This window comes from Primulina huaijiensis, chromosome 1, assembly GCF_012295235.1.
Source record: "Primulina huaijiensis isolate GDHJ02 chromosome 1, ASM1229523v2, whole genome shotgun sequence".
Taxonomy (NCBI): domain Eukaryota; kingdom Viridiplantae; phylum Streptophyta; class Magnoliopsida; order Lamiales; family Gesneriaceae; genus Primulina; species Primulina huaijiensis.
In genome coordinates, this window is record NC_133306.1 from 11,445,777 (window position 1) to 11,454,912 (window position 9,136).

At 39.7% G+C, this 9,136-nt stretch overlaps 1 protein-coding gene across 1 annotated transcript; it reads right to left on the minus strand.

Annotated features, from left to right (window-relative positions):
• Positions 1–3,896: 3,896 nt before the first annotated feature.
• Positions 3,897–8,828, minus strand: LOC140971286 (uncharacterized). The gene is made up of 3 exons (XM_073433489.1): positions 8,563–8,828; positions 7,936–8,088; positions 3,897–4,158 (listed from the first exon to the last, which is right to left on the minus strand). Exons 1-3 carry the CDS (start codon positions 8,826–8,828, stop codon positions 3,897–3,899), a joined length of 681 nt encoding a protein of 226 aa, XP_073289590.1.
• Positions 8,829–9,136: the final 308 nt, after the last annotated feature.

Sequence of the window (9,136 nt, forward strand, 5' to 3'; positions counted from 1 at the left end):
CACTCACATCTTCTTTTCGCTTCTGAAATCTCCATTCAGTCAAGTAATTAATGTCTTATTACAGTGATAAACTCTCAGGCCTTACAATTCTCCCCCTTTAAGACGTGATTTCGTCCCCGAAATCGCATGCAATCAAATCATATAATCTACGAAGAAATAACAGAAACTAAATAAGACACTCACATTAGGGAAATAACTCTGGAAACCTCTGTCTCATGTCTGATTCAGTCTCCCAGGTAGCTTCTTCAATGCCATGACGACTCCACTGAACTTTCACAAGCGGAATAGTCTTCGTTATGAGTTGCTTTTCTTTACGATAAAGAATCTGGATCGGCTTTTCAACATAACTCAGAGTCTCATCCAGTTCGGCCTCGTCTGGCTGAAGAATATGAAATGCATCAGGAAGATATTTCCGCAATAAAGATACATGAAAGCAATCATGTATTCCAGATAAAGACGGAGGTAGAGCAAGTCGATAGGCACGATCATCTATCTTCTCGAGAATCTCATATGGCCCAATATAACGCGGAGACAACTTCTCTTTCTTGCCAAATCTGATAACGCCTCTGAAAGGAGAAATCTTTAGAAATACTCTGTCTCCTGCCTCAAATACCAACGGTCTTCGTCGAACATTGACATATTTGGCTTGTTTGTCTTGAGCTGTTCTCATTCTCTGTCGAATCAGATTCAATTTCTCTGTCAAATCTCTAATCATATCAGGTCCAATCTCAGGTACCTCAGAAATGTCATCCCAATACAGAGGGGATCTACACTTCTTATCGTACAACGCTTCAAACGGAGCCATCTCAATACTCGTCTGATAGCTGTTGTTGTACGAAAATTCACAAAGTGGCAAAGAATCTTGACAACTAGTGCCAAAATCTAGCACTACAGCTCTAAGCATATCCTCCAATGTCTGGATTGTCCGCTCTGACTGCCCGTCTGTCTGAGGATGATATGCGGTACTCAATTGTAACTTCGTACCTAGAGCCTGCTGCAAACTGTTCCAAAAGTGCGAAGTAAACCGAGGATCACGGTCTGATACAATTGACTTCGGCACTTCATGTAATCTGACCACTTCTCTGACACAGATCTCTGCCATCTGGTCATGTCTGTACGTCATCTTGTACGGAATAAAACATGCTGATTCGGTCAATCTGTCAATCACGACCCAAATCGCATCACAACCTCTGGAAGAACGTGGTAGCTTCGTCACAAAATAAATGGATATGTGATCCCATTTCCATTCAGGAATAGATAAGCTCTGCAACAGACTTCCTGGTTTTTTTCTTTCCGCTTTTACCTGTTGGCAATTCAGACATTTGGATACAAACTTTTCAATGTCTGCTTTCATCTGTTTCCACCAAAATTGTCCCTTCAAATCATTATACATCTTTCTGCCCCAGGATGAATACAAAATCGACTATTGTGCGCTTCTGACAATATCTGTCATTTCAAATATGAAACATCTGGCACAACCAGACGATTATTCACATATAAAACATTGTCACGAACCTGATACTCAGATTGATGCCCTGCTCTGACCATCAAAATCGAGTTCTGAACATTGTGATCAACTTTTTGAGCTTCTTTAATTCTCAAAATCAGCTCTGGTTCGACTTGAATAACATAGAATCTCAACGGTTTATAATCTGTTTCAAATACTAATCTAGACAAATAGCAATCTTCAATCAAATGTGAAACACCAATCGTCGATAAGGATAAAGAACATATCTTACGACTTAGTGCATCAGCTGCTGCATTTGACTTTCCCGGATAGTACTTGATTTCACAATCAAAATCTTTCAGTAAATCAAGCCATCTTCGTTGTCTCATATTCAGTTCTGACTGTGAAAATAGATATTTCAGACTTTTGTGATCAGAATAAATCTCAAATTTCTCACCGTATAGGTAGTGTCGCCAAATCTTCAACGCAAATACAATGGCCGTCAATTCAAGATCATTAATTGGGTAGCGAGTCTCATGTAGCTTCAACTGTCTCGAGGCATAAGCAATGACATGGCCTCGTTGCATCTAAACACAACCTAATCCTCTATGAGACGCATCACAATAAACAATAAAATCACCAGTACCTGACGGAATAGTCAACACTGGAGCACTGGTCAATCTGTTCTTCAACTCTCTGAAACTAGATTCACACTCCTCTGACCACACAAATGGTGCATTCTTCAGAGTCAGCTGAGTAATCGGCTTAGCAATACTGGAGAAATCGTTGATGAATCGTCGATAATATCCTGCTAATCCCATAAAACTGCGTATCTCTGGCACAGATGTCGGTCTCGGCCAACTGATCACGGCCTCAACTTTGCTATGACAGACAGAAATCCCATCTCCAGATATAATGTGTCCCAAAAACACAACCTCTCTCAGCCAAAATTCACATTTCGACAATTTGACATACAGTTTCTCAGCCCTCAGACATCTCAATACACTTTTCAAATGTTTAACATGATCATTCAAATTCTTTGAATATATCAGAATATCATCAATGAAAATAATTACAAAATTATCAAGGTACTTCTGAAACACACGGTTCATCAGACCCATAAATACAGCTGGAGCATTTATTAAACCAAACGACATGACTATAAACTCATAATGGACATACCTGGTTCTGAAAGCTTTCTTCGAGATATCAGAATCTCTGACTCTCAGCTGATGATATCCAGATCTCAAATCGATCTTGGAATACACAGAAGAAACCTGCAACAGATCAAATAAATCATCGATACGAGGCAAAGGGTATTTATTCTTTACCGTAGCCTTGTTCAGTTACCGGTAGTCAATGCAGAGTCTCATTGAACCGTCTTTCTTTCTGACAAATAATACTGGAGCACCCCAAGGAGAAACACTCGGTCTGATGTAACCATTGGCCAGTAAATCTTCTAACTGATCTTTCAATTCTTTCAGCTCAACTGGTGCCATTCTGTATGGAGCTCTAGAAATAAGAACAGTACCTGGTATCAATTCAATGCTGAAATCTATCTCCCGAACTGGAGGCAAACTTGGAATCTCATCTGGGAAGACATCAGCGAACTCACATACCACTGTCAAATCTGCCAATGTGGGGCTCAATTTCAGTACATCTACTGAATACACAAGGAATCCCTCTGCTCCTTTCTGTAATAATCGAGTCATAGATAACGCAGATATCAAAGGAATTCTAGCTCTAGAACCCTTACCGTAGAATTTCCACTCATCAGCCATTTCAGGTCTAAATCTCACAATCTTCTGGAAACAAACTACGGTAGCTCTGTACTTGGTCAGCATATCGATACCAATAATGCAATCAAAATCAGACAACCCAAGTACAATACACTCTAACTCAATCTCATTCCCATCATACTGTAGTATACAATGTTTAACAGAATTTACTGATATAAGACCTCTTCCCAACGGTGAAGAGATAGATACTACAGCAGATAATGACTCAACAGGCAATGCATGTATCAATGCAAATAGTTCAGAAATAAACGTATGGGAGGCACCCGTATCAATCAATACATAAGCAGGATAACCACAAAGAGAACAGTTACATGCAACAACATCATCTGGTGCTTCCTGGGATGTTCTTCAGTCAAAGAAAATACTCTGGCCTGCTGTCTCGGAGGTTGGCTAACTGTCTGGCTTCTTCTTGGCCTCAGCTGTGATTGAGTAGGGGCTGGCTGGAATGAGTGAACAGCAGATGCTTGTCTATCAGGCTGTGCCATTGATCTAGATGATTCTGCTCCCTGGGATCTTTGGGAACCTCTCTGTGGACAGACTCTGGCAAAGTGTCCCTGCTGTCTGCAGATGTTGCAACTACTAGACACTCCTTGGCATTGCTCTGTGGGATGTCTCCCTCCGCAAGTTCTGCCATAAGCCCCTGTATAACTCTAGCTCTGGCGTGAACCACTAGAGCTAGAGGAACTACTACCAGACTTCTTGAACTGTCTTCCTCGGGCTTTCAAATAATCTTTCTTCCCTCTGCTGCTACTACCACTCTCAACTCTGGAAGGGGGCTGTTGGCATTGAGTAGTAGATGGCTGCTGTGGTCTCGGTGCTGGTGCAACATACAAAGCTCTTTTCTGCCTTATCAGACCCGCTTCAACTCCCTTCGCTCTGTTCAAAGCATCGGCAAAGTTATTCGGTCTCCCACTGTTCACCAATGTAAAGATCTCAGGATTCAGCCCATTGATGAACTGATCGGCAACAGCTTCGTCATTCTCAGCAACATGTGGAGAAAATCGCAACAAGGTAGAGAACTTGGCCACATATTCTTCTATGTTCAGTTGACCATGTCTCAAATTAGCAAACTCTTTTCCCTTGTCTTTTCTGTACGATACTGAGAAAAATCTTTGATAGAATTCAGTCTTAAAGATTTTCCATGTAATAACTGTACCTCGATGCTCTAATGCCCTCTTTGTTGTGAGCCACCAATTCTTTGCAACATCATGCAATTGGTGCCCGATCAGTCTAACTCTTCGTTCATCTGAATAATCCAATGAATCAAACAACATCTCAATATCATCTAGCCAACTCTCACAGTCGACAGATGTCTCAGTTCCTTTCAGAGTCGACGGTTTAAATGACTAAAATCTCTTCAGTAATGTTTCCATCGATGTTGCGGTGACATCCATCGGATTAGCTAAGGTACTACCCTGTTCTGGGATTCTTCGAGAAGGCATATCTGATTATCAAAAGGTTAGTAATCAAATCTGAAAAATCTATCTCAGTTCTCTTCTGATCATCTTACCTCTGATCAAGAATCGGTTCTGATTCATTCTCAATAATACATATTTCCAATCAAATCAGATAAGTCAGGTAAACAAGAATTAAAGCAACAAAACATGCTATCATCGCAAAAACAGGAAAGAAAACTCAATCTACCACGCTCATTCTCTTCTATCTCAGTCTAAGGAGCCTACAGTTCTGGAACATACTGCTCTGATAAGGAACCTACTGCTCTGATACCACTTGCTGTGGGGACCCGGACGCTAATTCATTTCTTAATCACCTTTGGGAATAATTGGATCAATTAAATAAACTGGGTCAAATTTTTTTTTTACTTTATACAAGTGCGGTACATATCATAATCAATCTGATATAAACATTAAATTTAAAAGTATAAGTCTTGTACAAAACATATTTACATCAAACTAGGGTTCAACCACTACATCTCGATTGTTGAAACCAAAGCTACTTCTGGGCCCGGATCTCCACGCTAATCTTGATCTCTCATCCTCTTCTCGACACTGATCCTGTCCCACCTGTTGTCATGCACACATACAAACACAACAACAGCCGGATAACTCCTGTGAGAATATAATTCCCAGTATAAACAATGTATACATGCATTTCATATAAAAGCATATACAAAAGCATAGAATAGTTATCAACAACATGTATCAAAGCTGAAAACATGAAATGATATAAAACTGTAAATCAAACTCTTAGACTCTTAATCTCTGACTCAACTCTTATCTATTCTAGGGATCCCGGTTCCCGGACGTTGGCACATTATATCGAATCTCTGCAATAAGAGTCGATCTACTCGTAAGCACATCGATATAACCAAACATCCAGTGTCTTGGCACCTCTGCCAAAGACTCATTCTTGATGTCTATCTTCTATTCTCTGCTTTTCTATAAATCAATAGAAATAGCATTCACATTCAAATAATAAAAAGGTATACAAACAATAACAAGCAAATATGTGGTTTTGAAAAACTTAAGTCAAATCTAACTCGAGTCGTATTTCCCTATTTAATATTGATTTATACCTTTCTTTTCTCAGTACAAAAGCTGGGTAACGCTGATCTTTTTGCTATCGGTTCTGAAGCTTTAAATACCAAATCTGGAATGACATATTTGAGAAGTACAATATCAAATACAAAACAAGGCAAAACAATACTCCATCTTGTTACATGTCAACGGCATAACAGTACAATTTCAATATCCACGTAACTGATCAACAACAAGAGATATTAGTCTACAACTCATAATCAATACTCACATTAACACAATTCCAACACATCTGTATATTCACATTCAATATAGTCTGAAAATGATAACAATGTCATACGGTGTCCGTTCTTCGATCCGGTTTCATTTCTAAGATGTCTAATATCTCGAGAACACATAATATAAATCAAATCATGATTCCTCCCACATATAAATGTCAAACCATGCTAGAAATCAGTAAAACTTACATCCACTTGAAGTTCTTGATGAGAGGAGCACGGAAATATGTTTGGCTCAAAAATCGGATCGCCGGATCTTGCACAATCACAATTCTAATATAAGATGAAGCTTGAGGAAATTTGCTCTGGTTTTTCTCGGTTCTTGATTTCTGAAGGAAAGAATTGAAGGAAAGATACATATCAAGTTGCATGGCAAGAAACGTGGCTTATTCTTTAGTCTGCACGTATCGCACATATGCGCGTCCAGCACCGGCGCATATGCGCGAGACATTCTGTCTCGGCGCGTTGAAATCCAGCCGCTCTCGCATATGCGCGCCCTCACTTCGCGCATGTGCGCGAGAAACTCTGTCTCGGCATTTCTGAAGTTCACCATCTCGCGCATCTGCGCGCATCTTCTCGTGCATGTGCGCGGGGTCGACTTTTCATCCACTCATATACCATGCTTTCTCAAATTGTGTCTCAGAGTAGTCCTTGTATAATCACATCAATTTATCCAGTAATTAATCTCGGATTAACAGTACACAAAAATTCGGGCATTACAGTTTTGAAGACCTAATATCCTTATTTATAATTTAATTAACATAATAATGAGCTTTGGTCTTGGGCTTGCAATTTTAAAGATAATTGGACCTACTTAAATTAATTAAATTGAGCCCAATAACACTTAATTAATTAAATAATAAAAGTTTATAAAATAAGTTTTTATAAAATAATATTTTTGATCTTTTAAAACTCCTTGTTTGCCAAAAACCGGCTTCCCGGGAAAAATCTAGCTCGACTCGTAAAATAATTCGAACTCCAACATTTTTAGGAAAATTAAATCATTTTTAAATCGCATTAGGAAGCCTTGCCATTAATTAATGAAAAATACATATTATTGTCTTGGTCGTCCCAGTCTTCTTTTTCCTGCCTATTATCGAATATTCGGGTAAAATCCTTAATTTCAAGAAATCATGTCATATTATCATTTAATTATACAATCATGCATTTAATCATATAATATATATCATGTAAGCATTTAAAAGCAACTAAATAAAACAATTAAGCAATTAAAATAGTTTTGCATGCATGTGGTTTACGTGGACTGATTTGTTTGACGTTACAGAAACACTGTCAGGAAACCATAGTTGGTCCCTATATCTTACTATGTCATCCACAACTGTATACAGTCTCCAGCCCTTAGTCTCGTCCCTCTGTCTCCACTTCTACAACTGCTCGTCTGAAGTCTGTCCTACCCGGATTCTATCTCTCAAAGACGGATGCACTTTCAGGGTAGCAAGATTTGGGGCATCGCCCCTAGCATAAACTGCAAGCTCGAACCTCTGAATCTCCGTCTGCAGCTGTCTCTGTACCGACAAATGAGCAATCACTGCGTGCTTCCTGCTCAGGGCATCTGCAACCACATTAGCCTTACCCGGATGGTAGTTAATTTCAAAGTCATAATCCTTCACTAACTCTAGCCACCTCCATTGTCTCGTGTTTAGCTCTTTTTGCGTGAATAAGTACTTCAGGCTCTTGTGATCAGTGAAAATCCTGCACTTCTCCCCATACAGATAATGCCTCTAAATTTCCAAGGCAAAAACCACTGCACTAGCTCGAGGTAATGAGTCGGATAAATCTTCTCATGGACCTTCAACTGTTGGGACAGATATGCTATAACTCTGTCGTGCTGTATCAGAACTGCGCCAAAACCGAGCTTCGAAGCATCTGTGTAAACCACAAACTCTCCTTACCCTAATGGCATAGCTAGAACTGGTGCAGTGGTCAACGTCTGCTTGAACCTTTCAAAGCTCTCTTGACACTCAGATCCCCAGATGAATTTTGCATTCTTCTTCGTCAAGGCGGTCATAGGCACCGAAATAGAAGAGAAGCCATAAATAAACTTTCTATAATAACCAGCCAATACCAAGAAGCTACAGATCTTTGTCACGCTCTTAGGCACTGGCTAATCTCTGACTGCCTCAACTTTACTGGGGTCGACCTCTATACCATCCTGAGATACAATGTGGCCCAAGAATGCCACTCTATCAAGCCAGAACTCGCACTTACTGAACTTGGCATACAACCTTCTGTCCTGTAGAATCTGCAGTACGGTCCGCGGGTGCTGACTATGCTCCTCTCTGCTTCTCGAATAAATCAGTATGTCATCTATAAAAACTATGACAAACTAGATCCAAAATGGCTGAAACACGCGATTCATGAGATCCATGAAGATCGCTGGTGCGTTCGTCAAATCGAAGGACATCACCATAAACTTATAGTGCCTATAACGCGTCCGGAAGGCTGTCTTATGCACGTCAGACTCTCCCACCTTCAGCTGATGGTATCCGGATCGGAGATCTATCTTTTAGAATACTGACGCTCCTTGAAGCTGATCAAACAAATTCTCGATCCTCGGCAACGGATACTTGCTCTTGACTGTGACTCTGTTCATCTCTCTGTAGTCAATACAAAGCCGCATGCTGTCATCTTTCTTCTTCTCAAAAAGTACCGACGCGCCCCATTCAGAAAAGCTAGGGCGAATGAAACCATTATCCAACAAGTCCTGATTCTGATCCTTCAGTTCTTTCATCTCTTCAGGTGCTAGATGATAGGGCACCTTAGAAATAGGCACGACACCTGGCATAAGCTCGATAGAAAAATCAACCTCTCTGTCTTGTAGAATGTGTAACGTACCGTACTTTAAAACTAATTAAAATTTGCGGAAAATAAAAATTTTCTTAAATAAGAAATAATATCTCAAAATACAATATAAATAAGAGGCTTGACTAAATATTTTAATTATAAACGAGTACAAACTATTTCTGTGTCATCAATGTCACAATCAAAACGAGCTTACAAAAAGTACTTGTTTAAACAACATGAAGCGATTTCATCAAAATCAGAGTAAATGAATTTAACATGCATAAAATTCTTGAAAACTAAAGCGGTCCT

What these genes read in the sequence shown, in the direction of transcription:
- LOC140971286 (XM_073433489.1), bottom strand. Translation starts at nt 8,828, where the DNA reads ATGCCAGGTGTCGTGCCTATTTCTAAGGTGCCCTATCATCTAGCACCT. An exon ending in TTTGATCAGCTTCAAGGAGC is followed by an intron (nt 8,089 to 8,562) that starts GTCAGTATTCTA and finishes TGGTTATTATAG; the next exon opens with AAAGTTTATTTATGGCTTCT. An exon ending in GTTCTAGCTATGCCATTAGG is followed by an intron (nt 4,159 to 7,935) that starts GTAAGGAGAGTT and finishes ATTGGTGAACAG; the next exon opens with TGGGAGACCGAATAACTTTG.